This window comes from Musca autumnalis, unplaced genomic scaffold, assembly GCF_047663935.1.
Source record: "Musca autumnalis isolate F117 unplaced genomic scaffold, ASM4766393v1 scaffold_3, whole genome shotgun sequence".
NCBI classification, from domain to species: Eukaryota; Metazoa; Arthropoda; class Insecta; order Diptera; family Muscidae; genus Musca; species Musca autumnalis.
In genome coordinates, this window is record NW_027411866.1 from 116,104,558 (window position 1) to 116,124,152 (window position 19,595).

At 34.9% G+C, this 19,595-nt stretch overlaps 1 protein-coding gene across 1 annotated transcript in view; it reads left to right on the forward strand.

Annotated features, from left to right (window-relative positions):
* Positions 1–17,294, forward strand: part of LOC141397573 (uncharacterized) — a 173,480-nt gene extending 156,186 nt beyond the window's left edge. The window contains exons 4-5 of the mRNA XM_073974010.1: positions 16,021–16,086; positions 16,164–17,294. Coding sequence (XP_073830111.1) covers positions 16,021–16,086; positions 16,164–16,337 — 240 coding nt within the window. The 3' untranslated portion in view covers positions 16,338–17,294. The remainder of the gene's footprint in view (positions 1–16,020; positions 16,087–16,163) is intronic.
* Positions 17,295–19,595: the final 2,301 nt, after the last annotated feature.

The window sequence follows — 19,595 nt, forward strand, 5'->3', positions numbered from 1 at the left end:
ACAAATTTTAGGGTAACCAGACAGACATATTTTTAATTGATTACCCATTGTTTTAAACTTGACAGGAAGGTAGTCTGCTCAATGTCCTCAAAAGGCTCGAAGTGGTTGACAGTATCAAAGGCTTTTGATAAGTCGAGCGCCACTGCCGACTGCTTGCTCTGGTTGAGTTCTAGACTAATATGTATGGAGCTGGCGTGCAGCACTGTTTTCGTGCTGTGCTGCTAGGGTACCCATGAGGAGTAAAGCGCCTGTACATTTCACCTTTGCTGGCATTCTTGCCTGGCTTCAATAGCTTCAATAGTGCCACGATGAGGGTGATTAGCGACAGGTTGAGAACTTTGATGAGATACTCGACTCCCGGCTCATCCAGCTGCTTCAGCATTAACATGGCAATTCCATCAGGGCTTCCTTTGGATGATTGATTTGGTTTTCGCAACTTCATCCATTGTGAATTGTGGTGGTTCCACCTTGAAAGGAAGAGATCCAATGGAATGATTAAAATAAGTTGCGCGCCTCTTCGGAACAGTCAGCGTAACGTCGTAAAACGTAACTGATATCCTATCTTCCTTCTTTTCACCTTTTTAAACCGTTGCCCACAATTCACCTATTCTGGCTCTAATGTTCCAACTCTTCAGATGATTTAGCCACATGCTCAGCTTGTGTCACCGACCAACCTGTTAACTTCCAGTGTCAGCTCCCCTGACTCTGGGGTCACTGGATTGGCTCTACGAAGCTCACAACGCTCATTTGCTAATCCCGTCGCTCATTTGCTGATCTGCTGGTAAATTTGATGATGATGTCTCGGAACGTCATCTCTGCTTCCCCAATATCAGAAGGGTTAGGCAGATCGGTGACACAGATAGTGAACTCCATGAAACTATGCCAATTAGCTTCCACTTGATTGATCAAAGAACGGCGTTCAGAAGTGATGAGATCGGGTAGTCTGCTGATGGAGACAATTATGGGGAGATGGTCTGTCCGAAGAGAAACTACAGGTTGCCACTCGGCATCATTTGTCAGACCCGGTAACAAGATAGTTATATCTGGCGAACTCTAACACTCATCGCTAATTTTGGTAGGGGGGGTTTCATTGAAAGACTCCGACTTAAAAAAAAACACTATTTGCTCCATCTTACCTATGAGTACATTACAATTAAATTGCAAAAAGGATTCATTTTTAGGGATTGGAACAGCAAGGACAGGGAGAGTCTGGGACTGCGTTCACGCAGCATGCAGCGACATAGTTTATGACATGGACGAATCCAGAGCAACACCTGAGATGCACTCATTCCCCACATCTATTGCATAACACCGAAGTTTGCGTGTGTTTGGCAAACCGAACTTCTCCGTATTTGTCCTGGGGGTGGCATGGAGCAAAGGAATCTGGACCAGGCATACCGGGATATGCTGGCGAATGGCAAACTATGTGTGAAAGCGCCTTCGACAGGATCGCAAAGATCTGTGATGGTGTTGAGATTCCCCAATTCTCACCTGCGCTACCAGAAACGTTACCTTTGGTTGGATCCCGTAATCGATTTAATTCAAGTTTCAGTTCCATGAACCAGAGGGACTGGTAACCCCTTGTTAGACTGGCGTCCGCGGTATCGTTAAGTCTGTTATTCTTATTTCGAGAAAACCCTTGCATCTGGTGCGGCTACCTTATTCGCCAAAGCTAATAATGTTCGCTTAAGTGCACATCAAGACGACTTAAAGTCATGTTACCCTCATTCTGGGTGAGCGCTAGGTATACATGCTATCTTCTAAACTCCACTACTGGATACCAACAGCTTGGAATACCGGATACTTTTAAAACTCTATCGGTATATGTCACCAGATTAGTTTCTTTGCCGGTATTCTATCTGTCCATAGATAAAAGTCTTAATACCTACAAGTTGCGGGTATATTTCTGTGGGCAAAGCCGAGTTTGTAGTAAGCTAACATTTTTCAATACTATCCTTGCAACTTATTTAGAGTGCAATGACCTATACCTAATGGAGGTAAAGGTTATGCCAAAGTGTTTGCAAAAACACTCACACATGAATTTTCTTGCAAATCTGAAACAAGCGCATCCTTTCAAAAGCCTACAATCTCCAAGCTAGCCACTGGAAATAATTCATCTATCTCTCTTCAATGTATACAATATTTTAACATTTGAATTCAAATGAAAGTAAAACATGCTACATCTGAAAAACAGCAACAACAACAAAATAGATCCAATATAAAACAAAAACACAGGTTTCACTTTTACACACAGATTTGCGACAACAATTCGACTTGTGAAATGATGATGAAGCTTGGCTTAGCTTGCAATTGATGACACTTTTTTGCTGATGGGAAGGCTAAAAGAGCTGGGAAGCGGCCCGCCATTTAAAGAAGTTCAGCAACTTCGGCCCCAAAACATGACTAGGGGTTCACACACAGTTGGCCGCCATCTGTATGCAGCTGTGCGGTTAATTTTTTTGTCTTTCGATATTTTATCTGGTATTTGAGGTTTTTGTTTTGTTCGGGGGTACATCAAAATGTTGCTTGCCACCACTTAAGATACTCCAATGGAAACGATTTATCGGTCTTGGTTTTTTTCTTTTTTTGTCATAAAATGTTGGAAAACATACAACAACAAGTGTTTTGTGTTGTTTTTTTTCGTTATCTTAGCTACACAAAAGGGGGTTATTGTCGCTGTTGTTTTATTGTCGACGTCGTCATCGTCATCGCCATCGCCTTTGTTGTTTTTTCTGTTACTGTTAATTTGCTAATAGCTTGAAAATATATGTATTATTTTAATGTCAAGGTTGTCATAACCATTATCATCAACACTTTTAGTAATAATATTCTTGTAATGGTTTTACGGATTTCTAGGAACGTCATTAGATCTTCTGATAGGTAATAGCTGGCGGTTCTTATCTGTAAAATTTTTCGAAGAATTGTACTTCTTTGTGAAAATAACTGGGACTATTTTTTGTTGTTACCTACATATTTTATTGTTTAATAACGACAATAAAAGAAAGGTATAAATGTTGTCAGTAAATATCGAATTTTGTCAAACATTTGTAAACGGCATTAGCGACAATAAACATGATGTCGGGTAATCGTGAAAAACAATGTAGCTAAGGCCCTCAAAATACCGGAAATCGGAAGGTGCCGTTATATGGGGGCTATACATGAACCTATGTTGACAATTTTTATTGAAGACGTTTTCTTGCCACTGAGAACCTCAAATGTTAAGTTACAGCTAGTTCGGTTGAAAATTTTAGTTCAAAATCCTCAAAATACCAAAAATAGGGGCTATACCAAAACATGGGCCTATGTTTACGATTTCCTCATATGTCATATTACAGCCAGTCAAATTACAGCCAGTTCGGTTAAAAATTGTAGCTAAAGCCCTCAAAATACCGAAAATCGGGAGGTACCTGAAATGGGGGCTATACCAAAACATGGACTTATGTTGACGATTTTTAGTCAGTTCGTGACCGCTGCGAACCTCAAAATACCAAAAATCGGGAGGTACCGTTGTATGTGGGGAATACCGAGATGTGGACCTAGGTTGAACATTTGTGGTAGTGTAGTTTTGTGACAACTGGGAGCCTTCAACGTCAAATTACAGGTACTTCGTAAAAAAGGTACCCAAAACATGGACCTATGTAGACAATTTTTAGTGAAGAAGTTTCGTGACCATTGAGAACCTCAAATGTCAATTTACTGCTAATTCCGTTAAAAACACCGAATATTGGGAGGTACCGTTATATGCGGGCTATCCCAAAACATGGGAACCTCAAACGTCAAATTGCAGGTAGTTCGATAAAAAAAATGTTGATAAAATCCTCAAAATACAACAAATCGGGAGGTATCGTTATATGGGGGCTATACCGAAACGTAGATGTATGTTGAACATTTTTGGTAGAGAAATTATGTGACAACAGGGAGCCTCAAACGTCAAATTACAGGTAATTCCAAGACCTATGCAAGGTCGGCCAATAAGCCCACCTGATTATTATGTTTGTTGTCAAAAACATTATTGTGACTTAAAATACAAAGAAACTCAAATCACAATAATGTAAGATCTATTATGTTTATTGTCAAAAGTTGTTAACAGGATTCTGAATGGCTGACCTTCTGTAGGGACATAAGTAGACGATTTTAGTGAAGAAGTTTTGTGACCACTGAGAAACTCAAATGTCAAATTACAGAGAGTTCGGCTAAAAATTGTAGCTAAAAACCTCAAAAGAACGAAAATTGGGAGGTACCGTTATATGGAGGCTATATCAACGTGTGGGCCTAATTTGACAATGTTAGGTAGAACAGTTTTATAACTGCAGGGAACCTCAAATGTCAAATTATAGGTAGTTCTGTCAAACAATGTAGCTTAGACTCTCAAAATACCGAAAATCAAAAGGTACCCTTATATGTGGGCTATATGAAAACATGGACCTTTTTGAGGATATTTGGTGGAGAAGTTTCGTGACCAAAGAGAAACTTAAATATTAAATTAAAAAGAGTTCGATTAAAAATGTTAGCTAAAGCCCTCAAAATATTGAAAATCTGGAGGTACCGTTATATGGGATTTATACCAAAACATGGACCTATGTTGACGATTTTTAGCGAAGAAGTTTCGTGACTGAGCACCTCAAACATCAAACTACAGGTAGTTCGGTTAAAAATGTTAGCTAAAATCTTAAAAATTCAGATTTTAGTTATTAAGTATTTAAACTATATTTTTTGGCCGAACTAGTAGTGGTTATTTGACATGTAAGGTTCTCTGCAGTCACGAAACTTCTCCTCCATATAATTTTGAACATTTTAACTAAATTTTTTTATCGAACTAGCGGTAATTTGACGTTTCAGGTTCCCAGTGGTAACAAAACATATCCACCAAAAATTTTCAACATAGCTCCACACTTTCATATAGCCACCATATTCCATACCATACTTTGATGAGTTTTTATTAAAGAGTAAATAAAATTTTACTTATAAGGTGATTCAATAAAAACACAAATGGCACAAAATGGTTTTAAATTTTTTTGGCTAGGGAGGGTAAATGGTAAAAACCAAAAATGTTTTGCAATCGATAAATCCGAGTTTTACCCATTCAGAATTCGCGAACTGTTAATATATTTTATTTAATATGTCTGAAATTCTTAAAAATGAAGTGTTTTAGGAGGGATCCCTTAATGTCGACCATTAAAATTAATTTTCGTGGAAGCTGTGTTGGCATCAATGTTGAAAAATGGGTAAAAAATGGGTTGAAGCCAACAAGTTTTTCTTTGTTCTCTTCCGGTTTCTGGCTTAAACTTACATTTTATAGAACTATCCCCAAAAAGAGAATCAGAGAATACTCCATGGGCAACAAGATCCTAGTGTATGATTTTTCGATGTATCCACTGCATCCACCTAAAATTGATGCTGACATTTGAAGCCGGAATTTCGGGGTTTTTTGAATTTTTTTAATAATCCGGATGCGCAACAATATAATATTCCAAACTCATAATAGGATTATAAAACTCGTGATTATACGTCGCTTAAGGTATATCTCATGAGTGTGCTCCTTACAGTATCCCAGTAATTGGAGTATAAAGGTCAAACTTTGATGCCTAAATTTTCTTAAAAAACCTAATTTTTGCTCGTAAAATTTACAAGTGTTATTCAATTTCCTTTGAACATAGTTTTTTACGCGACGGATCTAATGAGCCTTTCCGCGATCGAATCCATCCACTAAAACCGCGGATATATATACCTTGAAAATAAGAAAATCAGTAAAAATATATTTTGACAAATCCGCGTACTAAACCGCGATTTTCTTTAACAATTTTTATATAAATGAAAAATTTTCTACGCGATTATAATACTTGCGAAAACACGTGTCATAAATTACAGAGATACGCGAGTAATATAGGTATATTATGCAAAATAGAATATTGAGGCACATCCGCGGTTCTTGAATAATCTACTTGAAATAGGTACCCAGTAAAATCTTCGATGAAAAATCATGAGTTGAATCATGGGTGCAAGTGATCTGGCATGCCATCTTTTTGTCATTTTCACTCATGAATTTTATATGAGCGTGACCCCCAAAAGATGACGTTCTTTTTTGGATCCTAAGCATGTCATTTTAACCAATGCATTGACATGTCATTTTCACCAATGCTTTGGCATGTCATTTTAACCAATGTATTGACACGTCATTTTCACCCATTCTTTGACATGTCATTTTAACCAATGCTTTGTGACATGTCATTTTCATGTCCCTTGGCATGACATTTTCATGTCTTGTTTGGAAAATGGAAATGCTCTATTGAAATATGGACAAACAAAACTCTTTATTAATTCAAACGAATTCACGAAATAACTCCAATTAATTGATCAGCAAAAAGTTTACATCCAAAATTGCAATGTAATCACCACCGCTGCGACGCAAAAGATTACTTCCTCCGTTCTCCGCAACTGATATTCTTTCATCTTACAAAAGGTTTTTCTATTATCTTCCCATCACCAGTTCAGATTTCAACATGGACTCCAAATGCACTCCTTTAAGTATTTTTATTTCGTAAATTACTTTTATTTTATAATTTTGTTATTTTATAACAACATTTTGGAAATTTATACTCTTTTGTTTAATGACGAAAAAATGTAGGGATCTACAACCCGGCTTGCTTTAGAACAAAATTGCTCTAAGAACAAAATGTAACGAACGGGGAGGAGAGACTTTTCCTGGAAAATACCATTTATGCTTAATTAATTTATTTTTAATTGTTTCTTTCCAAAAGTCGTTCCTTCTTTATTTTCAGATTCTTGTTCCTTTTCGTTTCGGACTTTTTTTCAAATTCCATGAAGCGAGATTTGATTGATTTCGTTCTATGTCAGATTTGGAACTGACAAGGGAACTTTTAAAATAGCAATGTGTGCAGTCCGATTCTATTTTTAGCTCGATGATTGGGACTTCATTTTTATTGCAGACATTTCGAGCTTCATACAATACCAATTGTTTAGAAGTTTTAGTAGTCTGATAAGCAGAAAATGTAAGACAACATCACGACGACAGTTCTAACAACTTTGGTCTGTTCCAGAACCTCCAAGAATCTACTAATTTTTACTACGATAACAATTTTTCCTTTATGTTATCGGAAAAATAGTAAAAATTAGTAGATTTTTGCAGTACGGGAACATACCAAAATGAAAATAAGCAGGTCTGTAAATAAAAACACAAACATCATCTCTATTGGATCGATGGAATGGGTACAAATGCTGATGAAAAGATCGGATCTTTCACGACTTCCTTTGCATTGCACATAGGTTTCAATCAGGAAATTTTTGGCCAAAACCTTATTTTTGAAGTTTCGAAATTTTAATTTTTTTTGCACAGAATAATAGAAAACACGTCAAGTCATCTGAAAATAATTAGTTTTTATAAATAACGTTAGTATTCGTTGATTGGCGCAGTACCAAAGTTGACACTTTTTTATGTAAAAATAAAACAGACTTTAAAAAATATACAATTTTTGTTGTATTGCGTCGCTGCATAAATATACAGAAGTGAGACCAAAGTTATTATGAATCGGGAAGCTGTTAATGAGTACTTTCATAACATTTACAAAAAGAACGATGAAATTTGTAAAATTAGCGTAATAAAATCAATGTTTTTGTATATATTAAAAATTATTTTTTACAAATATTTTTTAAATATACTTAAACTTTTAAAAAAATGTCCAAGTTTGTCCACCTCCAAATTGATTTCGGAAGATAGCTGGGGGACTGAACTAATTAATTGAGAAATAAATTCTTGCTCAAATTTGCCACAGTTAAAATAAACTGGATTTTTCTATTTTAAGATGGGAGAATTTTTTGTAAATACCTGTTGTGAAATAAAACGGTAATACCCGCATCTATCAACCGATTTTACTTAAAATTCATATTTAAGGGTTTCAGAGTGTAGAAAACAAGTATGTATAATTTTTTGTCATAGCCCCCACATAAAAGTACCGTCCGATTTTAGATATTTTTTGGATTTTAGCGACACTTTATGACCGATTCGGCTGAAATTTGGTATTTTGACCTCTTAGAAGATATGAATCCTTCGTACCAAAAATTATTAACATAAGTCAATGTTTTGGTTTAGACCACCCTGTTCAACAAATGTTGGCAGTTTTTGGTAATTTTGGTCTATAAAACGTAAGAATTGCTGTTTGTACACATTTATTATAAATAATAATTAATTTCAATACTAAATGGACGTTGAAATAGTTTTGGCCAGAAAATTTGGATTTGGGACCATTGTGCATTGGTTCAAATCCTAATGAAAAGATCGGATCTTTCACGACTTCCTTTGAACCAATGCAAAAGATGACATGAAATCACGTCATCGCAAAGAACCCATTCCTTCAAATTTTGCTGGGTATATATTGATGCGCATCAAAATCGTATGCACATTGCGCGACTTGTGCCCACTTTAAGGTTTTTTGCATTGTGTGATGCAACTGACGGCACACTTTGGCCGCTGAGTGAAACATCGACATTTGCATAATTCGCGAATAATATGCTTTTTAATTTTCACATTTTTTCAATGATTATAATTTCAATATTACTCTTATTTTTATACCCTCCACCATAGTATGGAGGGTATATTAAGTTTGTTTTTCCGTTTGTAACGCATTGAAATACTCATTTGCGACCCTATAAAGTATATATATTCTTGATCAGGGTAAAATTCTGAGTCGATCTGAGCACGTCCGTCCGTCCACAAAAATGGAGATAGGACGCTGAAATTTTGGGAAAATGCGTCTTTTGTTTGCAGGCAGGTCAAGTTCGATGATGGGCTATATCGGTCCACGTTTTGGTATAGCCCCCATATAACGGTACCCCCCGATTTACGGTATTTTGACGTTTTTAGCTACAGTTTTAGACCGATTTGGCTATAATTTGACATTTAGGGTTCTTAAGTGTCAATAAACCTATATAACAAAACTTGTGGACATAGGTCCACGTTTTGGTATAGCCCCCATATAACGGTACCTCCGATATACGGTATTTTGACGTTTTTAGCTACATTATCAGACCGAGGTAGCTATAATTTGACATTTAGGGTTCTTAAGTGTTAATAAACTTATATATTAGAAGTTGTGAACATAGGTCCACGTTTTGGTATAGCCCCCATATAACGGTACCTTCCGATTTGCGGTATTTTGACGTTTTTAGCTACATTTTCAGACCGATGTAGCTATAATTTGACATTTAGGGTTCCTAAATGTCAATAAACTTATATAACAAAAGTTGTGGACATAGGTCCACGTTTCGGTATAGCCCCCATATAACGGTACCCCCCGATTTACGGTATTTTGACGGTTTTAGCTTCATTTTCAGACCGATTTGGCTATAATTTGACATTTAGGGTTCTTAAGTGTCAATAAACATATATAACAAAACTTGTGGACATAGGCCCACGTTTTGGTATAGCCCCCATATAACGGTACCCCCCGATTTACGGTATTTTGACGGTTTTAGCTTCATTTTCAGACCGATTTGGCTATAATTTGACATTTAGGGTTCTTAAGTGTCAATAAACATATATAACAAAACTTGTGGACATAGGTCCACGTTTTGGTATAGCCCCCATATAACGGTAACCCCCGATTTGCGGTATTTTGACGTTTTTAGCTACATTTTTAGACCGATTTAGCTATAATTTGACATTTAGGGTTCTTAAATGTCAATAAACTTATATAACAAAAGTTGTGGACATAGGTCCACGTTTTGGTATAGCCCCCATATAACGGTACCCCCCGATTTACGGTATTTTGACCGTTTTAGCTACATTTTCAGACCGATTTAGCTATGATTTTACATTTAAGTATCAATAAACTTATATAACAAAAGTTGTGGACATAGGTCCACGTTTTGGTATAGCCCCCATATAAATGTACACCCCGATTTACGGTATTTTTTTTAGCTACATTTTCAGACCGATGAAGCTATAATTTGACATTTGAAGTTCTTAAGTGTAACTAAACTTATATAACAAAAGTTGTGGACCTAGGTCCACGTTTTGGTATAGCCCCCATATAACGGTACCCCCGATTTACGGCATTTTGACGTTTTTATCTACATTTTCAGACCGATTTAGCTATCAGTTGACATTTAGGGTTCTTAAATGTCAATAAACTTATATAACTAGTGGGCATAGGTCCATGTTTTGGAATTGCCCCCATATAAGGTTACCGCCCGATTTCAGGTATTTTGAGAATTTTACCAACATGTTTTAACCGAATTATCTGTAATTTGAACATTTGACATTTGAAATTCTTAGTGGTCACCACACTTCTCCACCAAAAATTGTCATATAACGGTACCTCCCGATTTTGAGTAATTTGATGATTTTAGCTACAATATGAAACCGAACTAGCAGTAATTTGACATTTGAAGTTCTTAGTGGTCACAACACCTCTCCATCAAAAATTGTCAACATAGGTCCATGTTCGGATATAGCTCCCATGTAACGGTACCTCCCAATTTTCAGTAATTTGGCAATTTTAGCTACAATTTTTAACAGAACTAACTGTAATTTGACATTTGAAGATTGTAGTGGTCACCACACATCTGCATCAACAATTTTCAACATAGCCAAAATATAACGATACTTCCCGATTTTCGGTACTTTGAGGATTTTACTTAAAATGTTTAACCGAACGTAGGTCCATGTTTTTGTATAGCCCCAAAACAAACCTCCCGATTTTCCGTACCTTAGCTTTATTTTTTGGACGAACTTTCTGTAATTTGAAATTTAAAAGTCAACAAAAATTCTGCAATAAAAATTGTTCATTTAAGTTCATATTTTCGTATAGCCCAGATACCTCCGAACTAGCTGTTAATCACATTTGAAGTTCCCACGTTATGTACCGATTTTCGATATTTTGAGGATTCTAGCTTAATTTTTTAACCGAATTAGGAGTTATTTGTCATTAAAGGCTCCCATCAAAAACTGTCAACATAGGCCCATGTTTTATTATAACCCCTATATAACAGTACCTCCCAATTTCTAGCCCACCAAATTGTCAACAGTTAGATATAGGCACCATAAAAAAGGGCCTCCCGAATGAAGCATTTGATGTACATTATCTGACATTTTAACGTACTCACTTAAAGTTGGGGACAGGAATGAATATTTTATGGTGGAGGGTATGAAAAGTTCGGCCCGGCCGAACTTAATGCTTTTTTACTTGTTCTATTCTTATAAGTTATGACAGTTAGCAACTAAGCTTTCGCGATGGTAAATCATATTTCTTTAAGAAGATTTAGCAGTTCAAATTTATTATTGTATGGGATTTTAACGAAATAGTTGGAAAACTCCCAAATATTTTTTTCTAGTTTTTCGAACCAAAAAATATATTTGCAACAATATTTTCCAACAATAAGTTTTCTCTTTTGTTGTAGCTATAATAAGCAATTTAGGTACCCAATCTCTATCAATTTGGTTTCATATTTTTTACGCATTGTCAAGATTCTGTAGATATTTTTAATTTATTTTTGAGAGGTTTGTACGGACTCTGGGACAGGATAATTTGAATTTGATTCAAGATTTTTTTATTAATTGTTGATTTTTCGCGAAAATAAAAATAAATTTCGTACATATTTAAACATCTACGGATAGATAAGGAATGCTGTTAACGATTTATGCATAAATTTTCTCATAGAACAAATATATTAAGTTTGTTTATCCGTTTGTAACGCATTGAAATACTCATTTGCGACCCTATAAAGTATATATATTCTTGATCAGGGTAAAATTCTAAGTCGATCTGAGCACGTCCGTCCGTCCGTCCGTCTGTGGTAATCACTCTAGCATCCACAAAAATGGAGATAGGACGCTGAAATTTTGGGAAAATGCGTCTTTCGTTTGCAGGCAGATCAAGTTCGATGATGGGCTATATCGGTCCACGTTTTGGTATAGCCCCCATATAACGGTACCCCCCGATTTACGGTATTTTGACGTTTTTAGCTACATTTTCAGACAGATTTGGCTATAATTTGACATTAAGGGTTCCTAAGTGTCAATAAACATATATAACAAAACTTGTGGACATAGGTCCACGTTTTGGTATAGCCCTCATATAACGGTACCCCCTGATTTGCGGTATTTTGACGTTTTTAGCTACATTTTTAGACCGATTTAGCTATAATTTGACATTTAGGGTTCTTAAGTATCAATAAACTTATGTAACAAAAGTTGTGGACATAGGTCCACGTTTCGGTATAGCCCCCATATAACGGTACCCCCCGATATACGGTATTTTGACGTTTTTAGCTACATTTTCAGACCGATGAAGCTATAATGTGACATTTGAAGTTCTTAAATGTCAATAAACTTATGTGACAAAACTTGTGGACATAGGTCCACGTTTTGGTATAGCCCCCATATAACGGTACCCCCCGATTTACGGTATTTTGACGTTTTTAGCTACATTTTCAGACCGATATAGCTATAATTTGACATTTAGGGTTCTTAAGTGTAACTAAACTTGTATAACAAAAGTTGTGGACCTAGGTCCACGTTTTGGTATAGCCCCCATATAACGATTTACGGCATTTTGACGTTTTTATTTACATTTTCAGACCGATTTAGCTATCAATTGACATTTAGGGTTCTTAAATGTCAATAAACTTATATAACTAGTGGACATAGGTCCATGTTTTGGAATAGCCCCCATATAACGTTACCGCCCGATTTCAGGTATTTTGTGAATTTTACCAACAAGTTTTAACCGAATTATCTGTAATTTGACATTTGAAATTCTTAGTGGTCACCACACCTCTCCACCAAAAATTGTCAAGAAAGCACCCATATAACGGTACCTCCCGATTTTCAGTAATTTGATGATTTTAGCTACAATATTAAACCGAACTAGCAGTAATTTGACATTTGAAGTTCTTAGTGGTCACAACACCTCTCCATCAAAAATTGTCAACATAGGTCCATGTTCGGATATAGCTCCCATGTAACGGTACCTCCCAATTTTCAGTAATTTGGCAATTTTAGCTACAATTTTTAACAGAACTAACTGTAATTTGACATTTGAAGGTTGTAGTGGTCACCACACATCTGCATCAACAATTTTCAACATAGCCCCAATATAACGATACTTCCCGATTTTCGGTACTTTGAGGATTTTACTTAAAATGTTTAACCGAACGTAGGTCCATGTTTTTGTATAGCCCCAAAACAAACCTCCCGATTTTCCGTACCTTAGCTTTATTTTTTGGACGAACTTTCTGTAATTTAAAATTTAAAAGTCAACAATAATTCTGCAACAAAAATTGTTAATTTAAGTTCATATTTTCGTATAGCCCAGATACCTCCGAACTAGCTGTTAATGACATTTGAAGTTCCAACGTTATGTACCGATTTTCGATATTTTGAGGATTCTAGCTAAATTTTTTAACCGAATTAGGAGTTATTTGACATTAAAGGCTCCCATCAAAAACTGTCAACATAGGCCTATGTTTTATTATAACCCCTATATAACATTACCTCCCAATTTCTAGCCCACAAAAAATTGTCAACAGTTAGATATAGGCACCATAAAAAAGGGCCTCCCGAATGAAGCATTTTATGTACAATATCTGACATTTTAACGTACTCACTTAAAGTTGGGGACAGGAATGAATATTTTATGGTGGAGGGTATGAAAAGTTCGGCCCGGCCGAACTTAATGCTTTTTTACTTGTTAAATATTATTTCTTTTTTATATGTATATAACATTTGCGCGCATCGGCCAATATTGTGAACGCGAACACATTTGAAACTAGAATTTTTTCCCTAACCTCTATAACAAAAATCGTAGATGTGCTCGCAAAATTTTTTTTCAATTTTTTTTAAATGGAATTGCAATGGAATTTTAGTTTTTACCATATAAACTTTGATACGACTAAAAATGTGCCTCATCGAAATTATGGTATGTTAAACGAAACTCGTTTCACACAATTTGAAGTCGATTTGGCCATGTCCGTTCGTCCGTCTGTCTGTCCGCCTAGCTGGTGTACGCCATAACTCTCGAACGGATCGCCCATTTCGAACCAAAATTTGGTTATCGTAATATTTTGTCGAAACTTAGTTTAAGTTCGAAGGTTGGCCATATCGGTCCGCTCCTTCGGATACCTCCCCCACAAAAGTTTTCTATAAAATTTTGTAAACAATACCTCTAGAAGGGAGCAATCGATTTGGTCCAAACTTAGCACATCGTATTATTCCTTCCGCGTTCGAATATGGCCCATATCGGTCAACTCCTTCGGGTACCACAAAATTCGGATAAAGTGGAGTTTAAGAGCTCCTCTCGGATCGATTTGAAATTTTTTTCAGTAGGTTGTCCTTGAGGCTCTCTTTACGACTGTACAATTTTTGGCTTGTGGAAGTCCACACATCCTGAGTCATTGGCCTAAAACTTCCAAAAAAACCCTCTCGCAGGAACTTTCTGATTGGTGCAGACTTTCATATTATTTCATCCACTCATGTATTAGGTTGGAACGTGGACTATAGCGGTCCCCTCCTTCGGATACCTCCGACACAAAATTCGGAAAAAGTGAAGTTTAACAGCTACTCTCTCGTCGTTTTGATTCTTTTTACAGTAAGTTGTTCTAGCGGCCTCATTTACAACGGTACATTTTTTTTCGGAGTAAGTCAGTTCTTCCTGAGATAATGACCCGAAAGCTCCATACAAAAATGGCTATTGTGCAAGATAACTCTAAAACTTTTTCAAAAATTTCTTCCAAGCATAATTTAATATTTCGAGTCTTTTATGAAAATGTTTGGTTTGGTTTTGTTGTCGCCGTCACCATTGCTGACTGATGATTTCTTACTTGTTATTTCTATTTTTGGGCAATTTTTTGAAATAAATATTCACCCTGTCATTGGAGAAGATGAATCTAAGTGAGTTATTGCCGTTATTTCGGCAGCAGTTTTGTAAGTCTGGGATAAATTTAATCGAGCTCTTACAGCCTTGGTTGCTTCGGACAATGCTGATAAATCCAGATTGATTCTTGATGTGTTTGCTGTCAGAATACATTCTCCACTTCTTCGGAGAAAGCGTGCTTACCAAGTACTGCTTCACCCGAGCGGCTTCTTGTAGATAGCATTGTGAATTCCTGACTGACATGAAGTTGGAATTTCAATGCACTTAGCTCAAAGCTAGCGACACACCATTTCTGCTGTATGGAAAGACAGCATAGAACGTATAACAAAGTGTCTTGAAATCCCAGTTGTGTTATGCTTCGATTTCCTCGTTGATGATACATTGTCGTCCCCCGAAGAACTATCAGTACTGCTGTCGGATGATATCGCTGCGTTTAAACAGTCACTTCCACTCTCCTCTTTTGTTTGGATCCGTACCAGCAGGTTTACCGCTGGAGTAACCAATACAGCCTTTACTCCCATTTTAAAGTCTGCAGAAGTTATTTTGCTCTATTAGTTTTTTACCTTGGTGATAGTCAAACGTTCCTTCAATGAATCAACATTTTGTTTTTTATTCCGTACTCTTCCAGCAAGTTCAATGTTGTGCTCCATAGGGATTTAACCATCAAATAATGACCTCTCATAAATGTGGTTTCTGGACAAAATCATCCCTAACATGTAGTCAATGAACTGCACACATTCATAAAAACTGTAGTTACCTTTCTAAGTCCCGGTCCACACTAGAGTGAATTTCATTAAAAAATTTCATGAAATTAGGTGTTCTTAGGTTGAATTCCCCACTACTGCAATTTCATGATTTTACTCTTCTATGGAACTCGATCTATAGACGCATAATTTCATGTCAAAATTTCAATGAAATTACTAAAGTGTGGCCCGGGACTTACCCTCACCCTTCACGAAACAAAAATTAGCCAATAAGAGGCACGCAGTTTTTGCATTCCAGCCTTCTTTACGCAGAAGGTTTCTTGTAGATTAATAGAAACCCTTTTATATATAGACCTTTTCACATAATATATCTTCTATAGTTGTTTTTAAAGAAATACTAAGTATATTATATGTTTTTCTATTTTTAGGACGCTGAAACAGTGGAACGCCTTAACGAATCTGGAGAACTTCGCCAACTATTAAAACCCTACAAGGTATGGCAATTTATTTTAATGCACACCCAATTTCAAATATTTCCTAAACCACTTTTTTTACACATTTTTTATTTCAGTCAATTGCAACTACCTACACCTGTCAGACATGCGGTGGTTATCGTTTATTGCCATGTCCCTCCTGCAAAGGTTCCAAGAAATCTGTACATCGAAATCATTTCACAGCTGAATTTGTGGCATTGAAATGTATGAACTGTGACGAAGTGGGCTTGGTAAAGTGTCACAACTGTTAGACGGGTGAGGAGAAGATACCAAGGAGGGGACACAATTATGTGAACAAATATATATACAATGAAAATAGTTAGACAAATAGACCTGAAACTGACAAAATATTTGGGTGACATCGAATGCGTGAGCGTGCCAGCATGAATGCGTCTTTGTTTTGTGGCCCAGCTGCTGCTTGTCTAACTATTCTTCTTTCTATTAGCAAGTTGAATATTTAGCATAGCTTAAGCCGAATAAAGTCAAATGTTTGCATTTGCAGAGTCTAATAAATAAGTTTTTGTACGATATGTGTTGTAGTTGGTAGTTAAAAGTTAGGAATACAAAAATTACTGGGTTTCCAATGAAGCATACAAGAAGAAGAAACTAAGAAGAAGAAGAAGAAAACTCCAATTTCCATATTCGTTTTGCAGTTATTTTTTGAATTTGTGCATTTAGTATGTCATTGTACAACAACCATCCCAACTTATTTCCCGTTATCAACTCCCAATAGTTGAATGGATGGCTAGGTAAATGAATGGATGGGCTTGTTGCTTAGCATATTTTATATAATTACAAATTCCATTAATAACAAAAAATACCTATTGTTAATGTATGTAATTTATCTATAATTTTTTCTACTTATTATTATATTTTAATATTTTTATGTATATTTTTTCGAAATATTTTTTTTTTAATTTTTGAATTTTTTGTTGTTACATTCACTGCTTGTAATAATTGCGGAAATTATGTGCAATTTTTATATAAGAGAACGAAAAATGTCAATTAAAAACCACTAAACAAATTAGAAATTTAAGTTGTGAAAAACACACACCAATAAACAAACAGACAAACATACAACGAATAAAAAAACTTAAAAATACAAATCACAAAACCTTATATTAATTATCAGTTATAACATTTTTTTTACTTATAAAACATTTTTGTTTCTTTTTTAGTAATAAGTAATACCCCCAAACACACACAAACGAAATATTTATATAAAATTTTATTTTAATTATATAAATAAATAAAAATAATATTGTATAGCTAACAAAAAAGAGATGTTTTATTGTTAGTCGATAGAATTTCTTTTCTTGCCAGTTAGGGTGAAGAATTTTTTTTCGAGAAAATTTAAATTTTTATATGAAAATTATATTTTTGAGACTTTCTAAGCATTAAAAATAAATAACTTTTTTCTGTAAAACCTATAGTTTTCCAGCAATCGGGCATTCTTTAAAAAGTACCGACAACTTTGAAGGGTAATATAGGTGTATTCTTACATGTCGATCCCTTGGTTTTTGATTGAGAAAATACTCTTACTACATTCCTACCAAATCCCTGACTTTATATGAATGTAACATTTATGATTAAATTTGTATCGCCTATTTAAAATTGTCATTAAAAGTCGAAAATTATAAAAAGTCGATTTTTTAAATTGCCAATTGTGTGAAATGCTTATGCCAAATGAAGCTTTATAAGCATGGACTGACAGATAACAGCACAACTATAACAAAATGCGAAAACTCTACAAAAAATTGCGAAAATATCCGAGTTTTACTTCCATTTTTGCAAAGAATTTTGGTGGCGTTTAAACGACCAGTGGTTTTATGTAGGTTAATTTTAATTTTTACTATACCCTCCACCATAGTATGGAGGGCTAGGATGGTGTTTTAAGTATTGTAAGATTTTAAGATTTCCAAAGTTTGAGCACCACGGAATACGTTAACATGTGCCTCTGGGGCCTGAAAATTTCCATGGGCCCTATATATAGCAAATATTAAAATCCGAACCGATATTCAACATATTATGTTCTTTTAGTCACAGCCAAGTACTCGTAAATTCTTTCATCGATTGGACAATAAATGTGATCTGCAGAGCGAATTCGTGAAAATTCACCTTTGGCCCCATACAAATTACTATGGAAACTTTGAGGCCCCAGTGACACGTGTTAGGCTATGATTGCTTTTATTCTGGAGTGTTCACCCATTGGCTTAACTTCATCATTACTCTCTATTACAGAGAGATTTTATTTTTTTGCTGTGGTGATGCTGTTCATCACGAAAATATTTCAGTATATTTTCAGATTCTTTTACTAACGGTTTCAGAAATATCACGCTTTGAAAAAGTCGAATTCTGTCAGGTATTCAATAAAATATTGAAACAATTTTGCTTAGATGTAATTTTCGCTATTAAATATTTAAAATCAATTTTTACAATGATTGTACTATTCGATTTTCTGGAATTTTTTTATTTTTTTGTATTAATTACAAAAATTTTAAGTCCTATTAGGTAGTAGAATTCGAATGATTTATATATTTTTTTAATTTTTTAATATTTGTCAATACAATGTTTCCTTTATACCAGTGTTAAACATTTGTTATTTTAACAAAAAAAAAAAAAAAAAAAACAAAATTATATTTTTTAATATTTGTTTTGTTGTTTTATTTAGGAATTTATCTTAAAGATCTTAAACACTTCTTCAAATAATTAAAGAAAATCGAAGAGTGCACTCTTTGTTAAAAAATTGATTTGAAATATTAAATCGTAAAAATTGCATCCAAGCCCCCTGTGCTAATTTTTTTCTATATTTTTCTAAAATATCTTAAAACAAAAAAAAAAACATACAAAAAAGATTTTTTCAAATTGGACAGAAAGAAAGAAAGAAGTTATGAATATTTCTTTGCATATAGTTTTTACAGAATTCGATTTTTTCAAATCGCGATTTCTCTGGAACCGTTGTTTAAACAAATCTGAAAATATACTGAAATGTTTTGATGATGAGCAACATTACCACAGCTAAAAATAAAGAAAATCAAAAACCTCATTTAAAAATCTCACTCTAGCGCCCACAATAATTGAGCCATAATGCAACATTTTTGAAACAGAATGTCTTTTTGCCATAGTCAGCTCAAGTTCGAAGTTGGGCTATACATATACTGATTTTCAGTATTTTGAGGATATTAGCTACAACTTTCCGTCTGAGGTAATCACTAGACATCGGATTTTAGCATGTTTTTTATTTCTTATCCGATTTGACTCAAATTTTGGATCTAGGCGTTTTGAGGGTCAATTTTTCGATATTTGGGGTCATATCAGAAATATGGGCAAATCCCAGAAACAGTCTACCAGCCAAAATTTTTTTTATTTTATCCAAATTAATTTATTTTTTTCACAGAAGATTAGGCTGGATATCTAATTTTAGAAATATGTTAAAAACTTTTTTTTCTATCATTATTAACACAAAAATTATTACAAAATTCTACCCTACCTCAGGTTTTTTAATTTTA